The sequence below is a fragment of the Sapajus apella genome, unplaced genomic scaffold, assembly GCF_009761245.1.
Source record: "Sapajus apella isolate SASKATOON/1434 unplaced genomic scaffold, GSC_monkey_1.0 scaffold1, whole genome shotgun sequence".
In the NCBI taxonomy this organism is placed as follows: domain Eukaryota; kingdom Metazoa; phylum Chordata; class Mammalia; order Primates; family Cebidae; genus Sapajus; species Sapajus apella.
In genome coordinates, this window is record NW_022436941.1 from 8,104,074 (window position 1) to 8,123,815 (window position 19,742).

General features: G+C 38.7%; 1 protein-coding gene across 12 annotated transcripts in view; it reads left to right on the forward strand.

Annotated features, from left to right (window-relative positions):
• Positions 1-870: 870 nt before the first annotated feature.
• The window catches only part of KIF3A (kinesin family member 3A), a 57,626-nt gene continuing 38,754 nt past the window's right edge, over positions 871-19,742 (forward strand). For all 12 annotated transcript variants that reach the window (XM_032255785.1, XM_032255364.1, XM_032255456.1 and 9 more), the window contains exons 1-5: positions 871-1,095; positions 4,008-4,281; positions 11,838-11,982; positions 12,124-12,208; positions 16,038-16,143. In XM_032255785.1, the coding sequence (XP_032111676.1) occupies positions 1,090-1,095; positions 4,008-4,281; positions 11,838-11,982; positions 12,124-12,208; positions 16,038-16,143 (616 nt within the window). In that variant the 5' untranslated portion in view covers positions 871-1,089. The remainder of the gene's footprint in view (positions 1,096-4,007; positions 4,282-11,837; positions 11,983-12,123; positions 12,209-16,037; positions 16,144-19,742) is intronic.

Sequence of the window (19,742 nt, forward strand, 5' to 3'; positions counted from 1 at the left end):
TTTAATTTTTTTTGATAGGGGTAGAGTGGGGTTGTGGGGAGATTGAGATGGGGGATCAAGATTTCAATTCTGGACATGGTTAACTTGAAATGCCCATTACATATTCAAGTGGACTAGAAAGAGGATGGACGGATCATTGGTTTTCTGACCAACATGTATGAAAATCCCATTGTGTGCTAGGCTCTGTGTAGGCTCTGGAGATACATGCGAGAATACTTACAGGCTCCTTAAGAGCTCACTTTCTTTCCTTCTTTTCTTTCTTTCTTTTTTTTTTTTTGGAGATGTAGTTTAGCTCCTGTTGCCCAGGCTTGCGTGCAAGGGCACAATCTCGGCTCACTGCAACCTCCGCCTCCCGGGTTCAAGCGATTCTCCTGTCTTAGCCTCCCAAGTAGCTGGGATTACAGGCATGCGCCACCACGCCCGGCTAATTTTGTATTTTTAGTAAAGATGGGGTTTCTCCATGTTGGTCAGGGTGGTCTCGAACTCCCAACCTCAGGTGATCCGCTCACCTCAGCCTCCCAAAGTTTTGGGATTACAGGCGTGAGCCACTGCGACTGGCAAGAGCTCACTTTCTAATGGTAAGACAGGTCATGAGGAAATTAGCAATCAAGAGAGGTCAGGTAGGTAAGGTCTTTAGGTCTTCGGATGAGACAAAATGTACAATTGCTATTATTAATTTTAATATTCCGGGTATTGCAAGCGCCAGAAGACGGGCCTTGAGATCTAGGAGCTGCTCCTCTTGCCAACCCGGGGCTACCAGGTAGGTATCTCCGCCTCAGTGCGGGCCACGTTTCCAGCGCAGCAGAATGGCAGCATTGCGCACGCGCGGCCTCAGTCTGGCGTCCTAGGAGATGGACTCCGAAAGCCCCAGCGCAGGCGTAATTCAAGGGCGGAGTGAGCCTGAGACAGGCGTTGGGGCGGGGCGAGCTCGGAATGCGCCTGCGCACTGGGCACTCTCGCCGGAGGAGCCGCAGTCTCGAGAGCATCGGGGAGGTGTTTCGGTAGTCTCTGGCCAGTCTTTCTGCGCACCCGGTGTCGTTGGGCTGCACTGCAGGCGGGTTCGTCCGCCGGGCACGGGAAGGGGCCACGATGCCGGTGAGGAGAGTCGCTTTATCTCTGGGGTTTCTTCTCATCCCAGCTGCCTGGCCCGGGGGCGCGGCCGTTGCCATGGAGGCGCGGAGCAGGCGGGCGGCCAGGGTGGGGCGGGGCAGGCCCGGCCGTGCGGTCTGGGTGGTTGGAGAACCTGGCTGGTCAGCCCCGGAGCCGCCGGGGTCCGGAGGGCCTCGAGAGGGGCCTAGGGGCAGGCCCTGCCGCCTTTGTGGCTGCTGCGTTCCGTGGGGCCTGCATCGCTTATCAAAAAGGCGCTGAACTGGAGGATGCGCTCTGGCTCGCATCCCTGCCTGCTGAGTGGGGCGTCTCGGGCTGGCCGCGGAGCGTCTCTTTGGATGCCCCGCACCTCGTGGGGCCTTTGCGCAGAACAGGCTCAGGGAGGCGACTAAGCGAAGGCTGCCCCTTTTCCAGGCCGCAGACTCCGACTCATAGCCTCGAGCTAGCTGTCAGTCCTCTTGAGGCGCTTTAGCTTATGGTGCAGAATGAAACTCAAAGGTGTCTTTGTGTGGTGGTGGTGGTGGTGTGTTTATCTTACAAGATTTCACAGATTGTTATCGTGAACTTAATAATGGGGCCTTGTAAGACGCCTTATTAGGGGTCATGGAGGAAAATTGAGCCATGGCCGCTTATTTAGTGGTTGTGAGGCCTCAGATAATTAATCTGTGTGGGTGCTTAGTTCCCACATAAACTTTTCCTCATGGGCTTCTTGTTAGCCAGGTGAAATAAGATAATGCACAGGAGACTAGAAGGACAGTGCTTAACATTTAGGGTTAAATGCTCTATATTTGTTCCTGTTCATTGCTTTCACGTTTTTAATTCAATAAATACTGGGCACCAACCACATGCTAGGCTCTGAAGATGCAATATTGAGCAAAACCAATCAGGTTCTTGACCTTGGAAAGAGAGAGGCTTGCCTTCTTGGGCAGAGGTGAAAACCATACATATTTACAGAGATAAGACACATAACCTTAATGAATAAAGTGGTTGGATATCCTACAATAGAGGGAAGTAGATACTGGTAAATTGGAAAGTATTGCCATGTGAGAATGATGGTCTGCAGATGATTTCAGAGTATTTGTTTTTTTTTTTTTCCTCCCAAGAAGAGACTTTAGGGATTGTTTTAGTGAAAGTTCTCAATTTTAGCAACTAATTCAAAAGCGCTTTAAATACTGTGAACCAAATAAAGGAAATTTGTGGACCGAATTTAGCCTCTTGACTACCTGTTTGCAACCTCTGGTGTAGACAGAGAAAAAGACATTAATCAAATAAGGAGCAAGTGAAAGTAAAATTGTGTCCAGGAAGGGGAGAGCAGGGGGCTTTCTGAGCCTATAAGAGTATTTGAAGTAGTCAGGAAGTCTTCCCAGGTGAAGTGGCTGTTGAATTCTGAAGGATACGTAGATGTTACTAAGTGAAGCAGGGATTGAAGAAGGTTCTAGGCAGAAGGAACAGCACATAGAAAAGTCCAGTGGTGAGGAGCATGATGACAAGAAAAGGCCAAGAAGCTCAGTGTGGCTGTGGCATGGATGAGCCAGGGAGAGTATCTTGTGAAATAAGCCCAGAGAAGCAGACATGGCTGGAAGCCAGATCTTACAGACCACCTTAAGGGTTCTGGTTTTTGTCTGAGATCTATGGGAAACCACTGAAGAATTTTTAAGTAGGAGGGTGACATGATTAGATTTGTGTTGACACTGAGTGCTATGTGGAGAACAGGCAGTAGGGGAATGTAATTAGATTCAGGAGTATAGTTAGGAGTCAGTAATCCAGGGCCAAGATGATGGCGATTTAGACTAGGGTGATGAAGGCAGAGATAGAAGTGCGATTGTATTGATGTAATCTGTTATTTGTCAATGACAACGTCAAAGTCAGTGACAATGGTTTATGTTGTTTCTCTTTAAGGCTTAGAAGAGAATCTGAAACAGTAGGAATTTAACAAGTATCTGTTCAACTAAACTGTCCTTTTCGATAATAGGATTGTGTTTCATCATTTTTTCTTAATCATAAAATTTCAGAAATGGCCAGGTACAGTGGCACGCGCCTGTGATCTCAGCACTTTGGGAGGCCAAGGTGGGTGGATCACTTGAGGTCAGGAGTTTGAGACCAGCCTGGCCAACATAATAAAACCCCATCTCTACTAAATATACAAAAATGAGCCAGGCATAGTGGCGGGCACCTGTAATCCTAGCTACTTGGAAGACTGAGACAGCTGAATCACTTGAACCTGGGAAGTGGAGGTTGCAGTGAGCTGAGATCGTGCCACTGCACTGCAGCCTGGGTGACAGAGTGAGACACTGTCTCAAAAAAAGAAAAAAAAATTCAGAAATGGAAACTTTATATATACAAATGCTCATAAGTTGAGGTCATACTAAGGCATTTTTCTTTGCCGTTTAAACTTTTTTTCTATCTTTATCTTATTGTCTTCTGTAGAGAAGCCATTTTACAGATGCATTATAGGAAATGATAAAAACCATTTTACGGATGCATTATAGGAAATACAACTAGAAGTCTCAGGGGAAACAAAGGATCTACTATATTCTTGAGTTAAAGTTGTTAACTATGTTCACATGTGTTTCCTACAGGCAGGAAACTCAGGGTCAGAGACTTGTGTAGAAAGACAATCTATAATATATTGATTGTTTCTGCTTATACAGCTTTTGTCGCAGATGTAAACTAAACTTTCTCTCCCTTCTTTTATATTTTAAGAGAAACTTTTTTCCTTTTTGTACCTTTTAATAAACTTTTCATCTACATGTAAGATCTTTAATTGCTTTTAACAAATACAAAGTGTTTAATGTGTGCAAGGCACTAAGGTGGCAAAGTAGCCTTTTAAAATTTGTAAATTTAATCTGCTGAGGGTAAAAATAAATGTTCTTTTCATTATTTGTAAATATCTTCAACAGATCAATAAATCAGAGAAGCCAGAAAGCTGCGATAATGTGAAGGTTGTTGTTCGGTGCCGGCCCCTCAATGAGAGAGAGAAATCAATGTGCTACAAACAAGCTGTCAGTGTGGATGAGATGAGGGGAACTATCACTGTACATAAGACTGATTCTTCCAATGAACCTCCGAAGACATTTACTTTTGATACTGTTTTTGGACCAGAGAGTAAACAACTTGATGTTTATAACTTAACTGCAAGACCTATTATTGATTCTGTACTTGAAGGCTACAATGGTGAGTATATAGTTTACTTTTTAAAAACACCCTTATTGAGACATAATTAATGTGCCATGAATTCACCTATTGCAGCTTTGCAGTTTGGTGAGTGTAGTAAAATATAGAGTTGTGAAACCATCATCGCAATCCAGCTTTAGAACACTCCTGTCATCCCCAAAAGTTACTTTGTGCCCGTTTGCAGACCCACCCCCAAGCAACCATTGATCTGCCTTCTGTCACTATAGTTTTGCCTTTTCTTGAAATTTCGTATCAGTCATGTCATATAATATGTCATCTTTCTTATGTTTTTTTTTTCCACATCAAATGTTTTTGAAGTTTATCCTTCTAGGATTTTCATAGGGATTGTGTTGAATTGTTATTCTAACAGTAATGAGTCCAATTTATGAACATGATACTTCTCTCCATCTGAAACATTGAAACATTAATTAATTAATTTTGGACAAGGTCTTGCATTGTTGCCCAGGCTGGAGTGCGGTGGTGCAATCATAGCTCACTGCAGCCTTGAACTCAGCTGAAGCTATCCTCTTGCTTCTGCCTCTTGAGTAACTAGAGCTACAGCTGGGCACCACCATGCCTGGCTAATTTTTTTGTTTTTGTAAAGACAGGGTTATGCTGTGTTGCTCAGTCAGATCTCAAACTCCTAGACCCAAGCAATCTTCTGCTTAGGCCTTTCCAAGCACTGGGATTACCCGTGTCAGCTACCATGTCCAGCTTCTGTCCATTTATTTATATCTTAATTTCCCTCATTTGTATTTTGTAGCTTTTAGTGTACAAGTCTTGCGCTTGTTTTGATTATTCGTAAGTTTTTTTATGCTGTTGTGAATAGAATTGCTTTCATAATTTCAATTTTGGATTGTATGTTACTAATATATAGAGATGAAATTGATTTCTTGGCTGGGCACGGTGGCTCATCCTTGTAATCCCAGCTGCTCATGAGGCTGAGGCAAGAGAACCACTTGAATCCAGGAGGCACAGGTTGCAGTGAGTTGAGATCGTGCCACTGCACTCCAGCCTGGGTGACAGAACAAGACTCCTTCTCAAAAAAAAAAAAAAAAAAAAAAAAAATTGATTTTTTTTAGGTGGGTTTTTAATTGAGATAAAATTCAAATATGTAAATTTATGATTTTAACCATTTTACAGTTTTACAATTCATAAGTTTTTAGTGCATTTACAATGTCGTACAGCTGTCACTGCTATCTGTTTCCAGGACATTTCTACCACTCCAAAAAGAAACCCTATATCCATTATCAGTCAGTCACTCCCAATCCATTACCACCTCCCTTCTCCCAACCCAGCAGCTACTAATTTATTATCTATATCTATGAGTTTGCCTATTCTGGACATTTTCTATAAATGGAATGTATGCTATATGGCCTTTTGTGAATGATTCTTTCACTTACAATGTTTTCAAGTTTCATCTCTATTGTAACATATATCAGCACTTCATTTTAATGAATTTTTATGTCTGAATAATACTGTATAGATATATTTTGTTTATCCATTTATTAGTTGGTGACCATTTGTTGTTCCTATTTTCTAGCTGTTACAGATAATGTTACTTCAAACATTCTTTTACAGATTTTTGTGTGAACATATGTTTAGTTTCTCTTGGGTATATACCTAGGAGTGGAATTACTGGCTTGCATGGTAACTCTGTTTAATGTTTTGAGGAGCTGCTGAACTTTTCTATGGTGGCTACACCATTTTATATTCCTATCAGCACTGTGTGAGGTTTCTGATTTCTCTACATCTTTGTCAGCACTTGTTATTGTCTTTTTGATGATTGCCGTCTTAGTACCCACAGTTGATTTTTGTATATTGACCTTGTATCCTGCAACTTTGCTAAACTTGTTTATTAATTCTAATAGTTTATTTTTGTAAAATTTGTAGGATTTTCCACATATAAGAATATGTTGTCTGCAAGTAAAGACAGTTTTTACTTTGTTCTTTCTAATCTTTATGCCTTTAATTTCTTTTTGTTACCTGATAGCACCTGGAGGCTAGAACCTCCAGGAAATGTTGCCTAGAAGTGGTGAGGTGAGAGTGGACATTTTGGTCTTGTTCCTGATCTTAGGGAAAATACATTCATTCTTTTACCAGTATAATGATAGTTGTAGATTTTAACCGATATCCTTTGTAAGTTTGAGAAGTTCCCTTCCATTCTTAGTTTGCTGAGAGTTTTTTCAGGAACGTATATTGGATTTTGTCAAATATAATTTTTTCTGCACCTATTGAAATAATTTTTTGAAGTTTGTTAATATGATCAATTACATTGATTGATTTTTGAATGTGAAACTAGCTTTGCCACTTGGTTATAATGTGTTATTCTGTTCATATATTGCTAGATTTATTTGCTAAATTAAAAAAAATTGGCATCCGTGTTCATGAGGGATCTAAGTATGTAGTTTTCTTCTAATCCCTTTTTCTGGTTTGGGTATTGTGATAATGCTAGTTTCATAGAATGAGTTAGAAAGTATTCCTTTTTTTTCAGTTTTCTAGGAGAATTTATCTAGAATTGGTATTATTTCTTAAATGTTTGGTAGAATTCGTTGGTGAAGCCATCTGGGTTTGAAGTTTTCTTTGTGGGAAGGTTTTCAACTATAGATTCAATATTTTTTCTTTTTCTTTTTTAGTCAGGGCCTTACTCTGTTGCCCAGGCTATAGTACAGTGGCACAATCATAGCTCACTGCAACCTCAACTTCCTGGGTTTAAACAGTCCTCCTATTTCAGCCTCCCCAGTAGCTGAGACTACAGGTGTGTGCTACCATGACTGGTTAATTTTTTCTATTTTTTGAGACAGAGTCTCACTCTATTGCCCAAGCTGGAGTGCAGTGGTACAATTATGGCTCACTGTGACCTCTGCCTCCTGGGCTCAGGTGATCCTCCCACTTCAGTGCGCAGGTAGGTGGGACTATATGTATGTGCCACCACGCCATGCCTGGCTAATTTAATAATTTTATTTTTTTGGTAGAGATAAGAGTCTCACTATGTTTCCTAAGCTGGTCTTGAACTCCTGGACTCAACCAGTTCTCTTACCTCAGCCTTGCAAATCACTGGGGTTAAAGGCCTGAGCTACCATGTCTGGCCAGGTAACCTATTTTCTGGTTTTGTTGTTGTTGTTCTTTTTAGACAGAGTCTTGCTCTGTCGCCCAGGCTGGAGTGCAGTGGCACAATCTTGGCTCACTGCAGCCTCTGCTTAATGGGTTCCAGTGATTCTCCTGCCTCAGCCTCCTGCATAGCTGGGATTACAGGTGCATGCCACCAGGCCCGGCTAAGTTTTGTTTTTTTTTTTTATAGAGACAGAGTTTCCCTCTTGTTATCCAGGCTGGAGTGCAATGGCGTGGTCTCAGCTCACTGCAACCTCCGCCTCCTGGGTTCAGGCAATTCTCCTGCCTCAACCTCCTGAGTTGCTGGGATTACAGGCATGCGCCACCATGCCCAGCTAATTTTTTGTATTTTTAGTAGAGACGAGGTTTCACCATGTTGACCAGGATGGTCTCGATCTCTTGACCTCGTGATCCACCCGCCTCGGCCTCCCAAAGTGCTGGGATTACAGGTGTGAGCCACCACGCCTGGCCTGTTTTTTCTTAGGTGAGGTTTGGTAGCTTGTCATTAATGGAATTTGTTTCACCTAAGTTGTCAAATTCATTGGCAGAAAGTTGTTTATACTATTGCCTTATTATTCCTTTAGGATGTTGAATGTAGTGGTGTAACTTTTCTCATTCTTGATGGTGGTAACTTATATCTTTTCTTTTTTTCCTGATTAGTCTGACGAGCGGTTTATCAATCCTACTGATCTCAGAGAACCAGTTTTTGTTTTAATACTTTTTCTTCCTGCTTTTATGTTTCCTATTTCATCTATTTCTGCTCTGCTTTATTGTTTCTTTTCTCTTACTTACTTTGGGCTTAATTTCCTCTTTTCTTTCTACTTAAGATGGAAGCTGAGGCCATTGTTTTGAGACTTTTTTTCCTAACATGGGAGTTTAATGCTATAATTTGCTGCTGATTACTGTTTTAGTGTCATCCCACAGATTTTGACATACTGTATCCACTGTTTTACCTCCTGATTTCTTCTTTGATCCTGGGTTATTTAGAAATGTGTTATTTAGTTTCCAAATATGTTTAGATTCTCTAGAGATTTTTCTGTTACTGATTTCTAACTTAATCTCAATTTAGTTAGATAACATACTTTGTATGCCTTGAATCTTTTTAAATTTATTGACTTGTTTTATGATCCAGAAGATAGTTTTTGTTTTTGTTGTTGTATTTGTTTATTTTTGTTTTTTTTTGTTTTTTTTTTTGAGACCAGGTCTTGCCCTGTCACCCAGGCTGGAGTGTAGTGGCACAATCATGGCTCACTGCAGCCTCAACTTCTTGGACTCAAATGATTCTTCCGCTTCAGCCTTCCCAGTAGCTGAGACTACAGTTACCTGCCACCATGCCTGGCTAATTTTTTGAAATTTATTTTGTATTTCAAAAAGTTTTTGGGGAACAGGTAGTGAGTGTTTGGTTACATGAATAAGTTCTTTAGTGGTGATTTCTGAGATTTTGGTGCACCCATCACCCAAGCAGTGTACACTGTACCCAGTGTGTAATCTTTTATCTCTCACCCCACTCCCACTCTTCCCCTTCTGCCTCCAAAGTCCATTGTATCATTCTTGTGCCTTGGCACCCTTATAGGCTTAGTTCCCACTTATAAGTGAGAATATACAATGTTTGATTTTCCATTTCCGAGTTACTTCACTTAGAACAGTAGTCTCTAGCTCCATCCAGGTTGCTGCAAATGCCGTTATTTTATTCCTTTTATGCGCGCCTGGGTAATTTTTAAAGTGTTTTGCAGAGATGGGGTCTTACTGTGTTGCCTAGGCTGACCTTGAACTTCTGGGCTCTGGTGATTCTCCCACCTCAGCCCCTCAAAGTGCTGGGACTATAGCATGAGCCATGGCACCAAGCCCAGAATATAGTTTATTATTCTTATTTTTTAGTTTATTATTTTTATTTTGTTTTTTTGAGACAGGCTCTCATTCTGTTGCCCTGACTGGAGTGCAGTTGTGCAATCTCGGCTCACGGAAGCCTTCGCTTCCCAGGTTCAAGCAATTCTTGTGCTTCACCCTCCCAAGTAGCTGGGACTACAGGTGTGTGCCTCCACACCTGAGTAATTTTTGTATTTTTTAGTAGAGGTGGGCATTCACCATGTTGACCAGGCTGGTCTTGATCTCCTGACCTCAAGTGATCCACCCTCCTTGACCTCCCAAAGTTCTGGGATTAGAGGCATGAACCACGGTGCCTGGCCATAGTTTTTATTTTCAAATAATAGTAATAATAATAAATAGTGCCTATTTCTTAGGATTGAGGTGAAAGTTAAATAAGAATGCAGACATAGCCAGGAGGTACACCTGTAATCCCAGCTACTCAGGAGGCTGAGGCAGAAGGATGTCTTGTGCCCAGGCGTTTGAGGCTGCAGTGAGCTATGATCATGCCACTGAACTCTAGCCTGACTGACAGGACAAGACCTCATCTCTTTTAAAAAACAACAATGACAAAAAAAAGCATGAAAGGAAATGGCCTAGCCCATAGCAAATGATCAGTAAGTGATAGCTGTTGTCCTTATAAAGCTTGCTTTTTATTTCATAATTCACTGTCTATTCTGAAATGCAGTCTATGAGTTCATGATTTTTCAGCTTGAGTGCAATATTATATTCCTTCTGGCAGAGTTTGAGATATTTAGTCAGTTTGAAAAAATTGAGACTCTTATATTCCCGTGTGTAAAACATGGCTTCTGATATGAATCACTTATTTTCACAGAAAAGTCTGAAAAGTGTGTTATGATTATTTTCACAAAAAAAGCCTAAGAAAAGTTGAGGTTAACTGAATAGTGTAGTAATAGTTGAACCATTTTCATATATGCCATCACATCCAAGGCTGTCTTCTCTTACTGCACACTGTCCTGGTCAACTCCTCCAGCCCTCTAACTGTTTTCTTCACATCTACCCTTGCTTTTCTCCAGTTCTTGGTCCACAATATAGCCATAGTGATCATGATGTCACTCCTCTGATTGAAAAATTATTCTGTGGCTTCATGTTGCTTTTAAGATAAGGTCTAAAAACTTTAATATGGTCCGTATGACACAGTGTGATTAGGGCATTGCCAATTTCTCTAGTAGCTCTGCCTGCATCTACCTTCCCTTTCCATGTCTGTTTATTCCATTCTGGTCTCATTTCAGTCCTCAAAATTTCCATTCTTTTTCCTGCTTCTTGCTGTCCATGCTGTTCCTATCTAAACCTTACCTCTTTTGGAAAGTCCTCCCTGACTCCCTCTCCTTTTATCCCACTACAATTTCTCTGCCTAATTTATGTCCCTTACTCCCATCTAGAACTCTGTTTCTTATTTTCAGTACTCATCATGATTATAATTGTTCCATCAGTATCTCCTCCCCAAGATTACACACATCATAAAATTAAGGATTGTGTTTGTCTTGTCACTCTGTGTCTCGTGCCTAGCACAATACCAGACTCAGATTTGTTGAATGAATGAATTTAGGTATTTAGAAAATTTAGATTGTATCTGTAATTACCTGTAATAATTGTATTGTCATCTTTTTGTTAACTGTACACACTTATTTTAGGACTAAGAAAAAAGCTATTGGCCGGGAGCAGTGGCTCACGCCTATAATCTCAGCACTTTGGGAAGCCAAGGTGGGTGAATCTCAAGGTCAAGAGATCCAGACCATCCTGGCCAAAATAGTGAAACCCTGTCTTTACTAAAAATACACAAATTAGCCAGGTGTAGTGGCGTGCGCCTGTAGTCCCAGTTACTCGGGAGGCTGAGGCAGGAGAATCACTTGAATCTGGGAGGCGGAGGTCACAGTGAGCCGAGATTGTGCCACTGTACTCTAGCCTGGTGACAGAGCGAGACTCCATCTCAAAAAAGGAAAAAAAAAAAAAAAAAAAAGAAAAAAAAGAAAAAAGCTATCATTTTACTGATACTTTCTATGAGATGTCATATTTGTCACTTGAGGAAAATTGCCTGATTTCGTTCTTACTGTCAATGGCGAGTTGTAATTCTTACCCCATTTTGCCATTGGCAGATGTGGTTTGAGACTAAGGTCTTTCTGCTCTAGAGCCTGTATTCTTTTGTTGTGCTTATACTACCGTCTCCAGTTTAATGTCCACAATAAGTACCTCATGTACACATGATAAGAAATGTCTCATAATTAGATATATTGTACGATTTTTGCATTTAGGGCTTGGGATGCTTTTTATTAATTATTAGGGATATCTCTCATTGGTGCTGTAACAGTGCTTTGTGCCTGTGGTACAGAGTACCTATTGTAATTGTTGATAATAAAGGTGAAACTTGTGCTAGAATAAATTTTGAATCCAGGGAAGAAATTACATCACAGTTTCTTTCTTTTCTTTTCTTTTCTTTTCTTTTCTTTTCTTTTCTTCTTTCTTTCTTCTTCTTTTTTTTTTTTTGACATCACAGTTTCAAAGGAATTAAGAGCTATTGTTCTGTAGCATAAGAAGTAACTAATTCTTGTCATCATTTTCAGGGACTATTTTTGCATATGGACAAACTGGAACAGGCAAAACTTTTACCATGGAAGGTGTTCGAGCTGTTCCTGAACTTAGAGGAATAATTCCCAATTCATTTGCTCACATATTTGGTCATATTGCAAAAGCAGAGGGTGATACAAGGTAAAATAATTCTTTTATTTTCTAATATTGAGAAGTACAAACACAGGAAAGGCACTTAGGTATAAATTATATAAACATGTTTTAAAATTGTTCTTATAAATATTTCACTCTGACTTTTTAAAAATGATGTTTTATTTATAGGTTTTTGGTTCGAGTGTCTTATTTGGAAATATATAATGAAGAAGTTCGTGACCTTTTGGGAAAGGATCAGACACAAAGGTTAGAGGTAAGGATAATTGAAATTTGGAGGAGTATTTTTTCCAAAGCAGTAGAATGTTTACTAAATTAAGGTTCCCCCCTGCCTTTTTTTTAAACAAAAGATGCTTTTGATATTTTAAATAACCTCATACATACATAATGTCATACATCTGCAGACATATCTGGGGATAAAATACTGAAGCAGGATTGCTGAGTCAAATGGTAAATGATTGGTAAATTTGATATTGCCACATACTGTCATATTTTAAGGTGTGAGACATACAGCAAGAAAATGTTAATATTGGAATTTTAGTTGGATCGTATCACCAGTAAAATAGAGGAGAATAATGCAGGTAGAGTTAACAGTGGAATAATATACAGAAGAGTAGTAGCCAGCATTGTAGAATGATATAGAGTATGTGTAGAACAAGTAGCCAGCATTACCGAGCTCTTGAAATGCGATGTAGGCATTCAGTGCAGTAATTGTTGGTTATTGATAGTAGTAAATTGTTTATTTCATTTACTCTTCCCAGCAGTTTGATTTTACTGATGTGGAAACTGAAATTTAGAGGGGTTTCTTGACTTGCTCAAGGTCACATAGCAAGTGAATGGCAGTATTATCTAGAATTAAGAAGGTGGTTCTATCAGTCTACCATCTTAGATTGAAATCTGGCTCTGATCAGGTTACTTAATCTCTATGAGCCTTGGTTTGGTCATAAAAATGGAAGTAATGGTGTCTACTTCATAGGATAATTACCAGTAGTAACAGATTAGAGTGTTTAAATCAGTGCCTGACATAAAATAACCAATAAATGTTAGCTTTTTTTTTTTCCTTTTAAGTTTACTGCATAAACAGTTTTTGGAATAATGTATTACAGTGTTAAGTATTGTTTGTGCTTGTTTGTGCTTGTTGGACCTTCATGAAGCCTTATTCTGTGATACCATTTATATAGCAAATGTAGAAACAAACTTCTTTATTGCTAATTTTCAACTTTAGTTCTGATGAATATTTTATTAAATTCTGTGCTTCTATGTCCTAAAAATTTGTTGTCTTATGCAAATTCTAGAAATAAATCATTTGAAAAGGATATTTCCATTTTTGTACCAGTAATTACAGATCAGATTTATTCTCCGGAACATTCTTGTCAATGGTTCTCAACTCTGTTAGACCCAGTGCTCCTTTTCCAATAACATATATTTTTTAATGCTCTTTTGACTGTCCTGAAATAAAATTCATAAATAATATTAAACTACCTCTACACATATTTTTAAAAATTCATGTACTACCCTACTATAATATAAAGGAGAATACAAGTAATTAAAAATAAATGCTAGTATTTTGGTATGTAAATGCTTAGATGTGACCACACTTGATGATATAATAAAATAGAGGCATATAGAATCATCAAAATTGTAACAGCTACAAATGCACAGTGTCAACAGGTATGTTGTGTTGTTGATCTAAACCCCTTGATTGGTGTTACTGTCAATGACATGGTTTTTTAAAAATAATGACTAGCTCTTGGTAGAATTTGGAGCAAAATAAAGTATAATTCTTTCCTCAGCTTTTCTGTATTCTCATATTATTGCTATATGGAAAAGCACTTTGTCTTTATGTGTGAAATAAAGTTACATATGACCCACTTAGATATAATTATGTGGATCTAGACTTAGATAATTATTAGTAGATTTTTACCATGTGAATATCTGTTAGGACATTCAGAATTGTATGGCACAGTTCTTCATTGGGTGAGACTGTCCCACCTATTTCAGAATGTTTAGTATCCCTGGCCCCTGCCTGTCAATACTACACTGTCCTGAAGTGAACCAGAAACTCTTCTGAAAATTTCTAAAACATTCTAGGGCAAGGGGGTAACTGCTTCCATTGAGATCCATTGTTATAAATTGTGTTTGTCATAGATATTGAATTCCTTTTTTTTTTCTTTTTGAGACAGAGTATCACTCTGTCGCCAGGCGCCGGACTGGAGTGCAGTGGCGTGATCTCGGCTCACTGCAACGTCTGCCTCCTGGGTTCAAGCAATTCTCCTGCCTCAGCCTCCCAAGTAGCTGGGATTACAGGCATGCGCCACCACACCCAGCTAATTTTTGTATTTTTATTAGAGGCGGGGTTTCACCATGTTGGCCAGGATGGTCTCGATCTCTTGACCTCGTGATCCGCCCGCCTTGGCCTCCCAAAGTGCTGGGATTACAGGCGTGAGCCACCGCGCCTGGCCTGAATTCCTGTTTTTTTATGATAAAAATTCTTTGGTAGCATTTCCTTCCAGTTTTTTAACTTTTACAAATTTGGGATTATATTTTCTTTCTTCATCTTTCATGTCTAATCAGTTATTAATTGAATATACTTACTAATCGAATTTTGAATTAATATCATATTGTGATTGGAAAATACCACTAGTTTGCAGACAGATGTCGGTTTGAAGAATGTTCGTTTTCAATCTGCAGTGAGAATGAACAAAAACTGAGAGTAAGTGCTTAAAAACTTGCATAGCAATTTGACATTGCCATGGAATCCAAGTGCATAATTTTTGTATTTTCCAAAATTATCATATTAGAAATATACCTATCATTTATCACAGATTTTTTTGAGAAGCATTGATATAGACCAGTAATTTTCAAACCTTTTAAAAGGTATAAAGTGTTAAATACTTCCATCAAACCAAACCTTGTATGGGAGCTGAATGTGTAAAATTCATGGAAGTGCCCATCTCTTTAGAACTTCTCTGGGCCTGAAGACCCAAAAACTCCCACAGTGGCCCCCCCAGTGCCACCGAGGACCCTCTAGGGCTTTTCAGAGCAAGATCTGAAATCCACTGGTTTATAGAGATTATCACACTTTTTTCTATTATTAATAAAATTGGGACTTAATTTATATCCCATGACAGATAAAGGATTTTTCCTATTTTGTAAATTTATTTTACAAGTTGTTATAAAAGGTACACACACACACACACACACACACACACAACATTGAAAATAACTGGAATGTTGAGTGTGTATCCTTATAACTTTTTTCCCCTGGAATTGTTTATCAAATTTTTGTTTGTCTTCGATGTCTATGAGGTCTCCTACCTGTGGAATGGCTTTTAACACTGGCAGCCATAGGCCTCTGCCTCAGTTTCACTTTTTATTCTGTTGGTTTGTAGAAGTGACTCTGAGCCTTCCAAAGTGAATTTTGTTTATACAACACCACTTGTATTTTAGGTAAATCCATCCTAAATACATTCTTCAAATTTGGTTAAAAATTCTCATAAGGTAATTCACAGAAAGATCATATTTTAATGTTGATACCATAGATATGATTATTTCCCTCAGTTGCTTGAAATTCTCCAAATTATTCTTACCATAAAGACCAAAAACTAGTCTCAACTTGTCTCTGCCTTCCTGTATAACCAGATGTCTCACCTATTTTTCCGTTTCCTGTTCTCTCCAGCCACACTGTCTTTTTTGGTTTGTTATTTTTTGTAAGTGCCTAGTTTTTTCTTATTTCAGAATTCTTCAACATTTTCTTCTACCTCAACTTTCTACCTGCTTTTTTTTTTTTTTTTTTAATTTTAGCTTGAACATCTTGGGGAATTTTATTCTATCTCCTTCATTAGCTTAGTGTTCTCTATTTTTCTTCATGTCATCACAGTTGAAATAAAATAATTTTTGTGTGTAATTATTCATTTGTATGTTCTTCCTATAGACTGACATCTCCATGTGTGTAAGAACAGTGTCTATCTTATTCATCACTATATCCCTTCTGTCTGGTAGAGCATCGAACACACAGGAGATGCTCAATAAATAATTGTCTAAGAGTTACTGATGTAGTGTAAAGTCCTAATTTTTTTTTTTAGGTTAAAGAAAGACCTGATGTGGGAGTTTATATCAAAGATTTATCAGCTTATGTGGTAAATAATGCTGATGATATGGATAGAATTATGACACTAGGCCATAAAAATCGTAAGTATAGTGTGTAATTGTGATTACTTCTGTGTGTTGAGGAGGCTGATTTAGGAGCAAAACTGATACAGCACTTTGCCGTGTAGAGACTGAATTTTTTAGGTTTCTTGAAAACCATTCCATTTTTAATATTTACTACATAGAGAGCATATACGAAGGAAGGATATCACAAGTCATTTTCCATGCTGACCAAAATTTTGGTTTTTTTTAGTAGTGCCAATCTATGCAACTCTCATATAGCTGTCTCTTGGTAGCTGTAACAGTAAAATTGGTAACGTTTATTGAGCACTTTGTGGAGAGTGCTTGTGCCAAGTGCTTTAGGAGGATGATCTCTTAATCCTCACAGGAGACTATGAAGATATTAAATTCTTACTTTATGAATAAAGAAACTGAGAGTTAGTTTAAGTAACTTGTTTAAGCACTATAACTACTAAGTGGTAGAGTGAGTGATCACACCTAAGCCATAACCAAGCACCGTGGCTCATTCCTGTAATCCCAGCAATTTGGGAGGCTGAACTGGGAGGATCACTTGAGGCCATAACTTTGAGACCAGCCTGGGGAATAGGGAGTCCCTGTCCTAAAGAATCCCCCCACCAAAAAAAATCTCAAAAACCTAGGCCAGTAGTCCACATTAACTAGGCACTATAATACTTCACTTTTGTTGAAAAGCGAAACAAAGTTTAAATTTTAAAATTACATTCTTTTTAGTAATTGTTTTATTTTTAGTCTCTAGAATAAGAAGCTTCAGTAGTATTACACAGATGACTCAAACCTAATATTAGTGATGCAGCTAATAGCAATTAGAAATTAGAGGTGAAAGGGCCGGTTGCAGTAGCTTACGCCTATAATCCCACACAGCACTTTGGGAGGCCAAGGTGGGTGGATCACTTGTTCAAGACCAGCCTGGCCAACATGGTGAAACTCTGTCTCTACTAAAAATACAAAAATAAGCTGGACATGATGGTGGGTGCCTGTAATCCCAGCTACTGGGGAGGCTGAGACAGAGTTGTTTTAACCAGGGAGGCAGAAATTGCAGTGAGCGGAGATCGTGCCATTGCACTCCAACTTGGGTGACAGCAACTAAAAAAAAAAAAAAAAGAAAGAAAGAAAAGAAAGAAAAAGAGATTGTATGTAAAAAGATAAGAAATAGGAAATGAAAAATGTTTCTAAGTTTCTATGACTTGACTATTGAGCTGTCTAACCCAAGGAAATTAAACAAAAAATTTCAAAAATCAATTATATTCTTATGAACCAATTAATAGAAAAAGACCAAATCCTAACAGAAAAATTAGCAAAAAATACGTATGTTATTTATAAAATAACTATACACAGTAACAAGTATGGGAAAGGATGTTTAACTTCACAAGTAATCAGGAAAATGCAAATTAAAACGAGAGAGAGAGATATTTCACCCATCAGATTGGATGACGGATATGTAGATTGGTGAGACTTTGAAGAAATGGGCACTGGGGATGGAATATAAATTGATGCAGCATGTTTGAAGGGCAATGTTAACAGTATCTGTTGACACTTTAAAATACATTCCCTTTGACTCTGTGTTTCTAATTTTGACATATTCTGGAAAAATATTTTTAGATTTTACAATCCAAATAACCATCAGTAGAACACTGATTATGTAAATTATGGCACAAAAATATAGACTGTAGTAAAGCTCTTAAAAACGACAAGTTAGGCTGGGTGCGGTGGCTCGTGGCTGTGATCCCAGCACCCTGGGAGGCTGAGGGGGGGAGATTGAGCTCAGGAGTTTGAGACCAGCCTGGGCAACATAGTGAAACCCCATGTCTACTAAAAATACCAAAAAAAAAAAAAAAAAAAAAAAAAGCCAGGGGTGGTGGCCCACACCTGTAATCTCAGCTACTCGGGAGGCTGAGGCTGGAGAATCACTTGAACCTGGAAGGCGGAGGTTGCAGTGAGCCAAGATAGTGCCACTGAACTCCATCCCAGGCAACACAGCAAGACTCCGTCTCAAAAAAACAAAACAGGCTGGGTGAGGTGGCTCATGCCTATAATCCCAGGACTCTGGGTAGCTGAGGCAGGTAGATCATTTGAGGCCAGGAATTTGAGACTAGCTTAGCCAGCCTGGTGAAACCCTGTCTCTCCTAAAAATATAAAAATTAGCTCCGTGTGGTGGTGAGCACCTATAATCCCAGCTACTTGGGAGGTTGAGGCTGGAGGATCACTTGAACCAGGGAGGGGGAGGTTGCAGTTAGCCAAGGTCACGCCACTGCACTCTAGCCTGGGTGACAGAATGAGACTCTGTCTCAAACCAGACAAAACAAAAAAACCCCAGTCAGATAAATGTGCATATAAAGACCTGAAAGATTTTCAAAATATGTTTGTCAGTGGGGGAGAAAAGCAAATTGTAGAACAGTATGTATGTAGTGCATTATCCCATTTATTTATATGTAAAAAATTATTAAACCATTTATTTAGGCAGTGTGTGTGTGTGTGTGTATCTGTGTTTACATGTGTGTATGTAAAATACAAAATGAAAGGCAGATAATAGTGATTACCTTTAGGGAAGGAGAAATAAAATTGGGGAAGAGGAATGTCAGGAGCTTTCACTTTATGCATTCTGTATGTCTTTATTTAAAAAATTTAAATACCAGGAATATGTTATTATTGTTTATGTAATTTAAAAAATTTTAACGGAAGATTTTATTCATGGAAGTGACCAAAAGCTCTCATTAACTAGCTGAGAATTAATTTAATGTGGTATATTTGATTTGTTCAAGGAAAACAAAAAATTTCTAATGAGAGAAATAAAATGAAACAAAGATAAAGGAATTGGAAGATCTAAAGTAACAGAGATAGAAATACTCTAATAGATCAACTCCAAGAATTAAACATTTAGTACAAATTTCTAGTTAGAAGAGTTAAAACATTAATAATACAAACATTATCATGTTGAAATATAATAACCATCAAGAGGAAGATAGAGACGGGAAATGTGATAATAAAAGCTACTATCAATAGATGAATAATTGATACAAATGTAAGATTAGCACCCATTTTCTACAGGTCGTCATAGTAGGGAAATCGTTAATTTTATATTTAAGAAAATTAAGTTTGTCATCTCAAAGACAATTACACAGCCTACCTAGCAACTAAAATGCACATTTAAACTAGTCAGGTACATTTACATGGTGGGCATCCTTGTAAAATGGTTGATATTTCTAGAGCAGTGTTTTTCAGCCTTTATGATCCTTTTTTAAAAATTTTTATTTTTGAATATGTAATTCATATACTTGGTATAAAACTCAAAATGCACAAAAATATACAATGAATAACAAATCTCTGGGAGGCTGAAGCAGGAGAATTTCTTGAACCCGGGAGCCGGAGGTTGCAGTGAGCCGAGATCACGCCATTGCACTCCAGCCTGCGTGACAGAAAGAGACTCTGTCTCAAAAGAAAGAAAAGAAAGAAAAAAAAGTCTCTCCCCTACTCTTTATTCTCAGTCACCTAGTTCCCATCCCTAGTGGCAGCCTCTTTATTTCCTTCCTGATAACTGTCTGTGTATGTACAAGTATGTCGTCTTTCTTCAGTCAGATAATAGCATTTTTTTTTTTTTTTTTTTT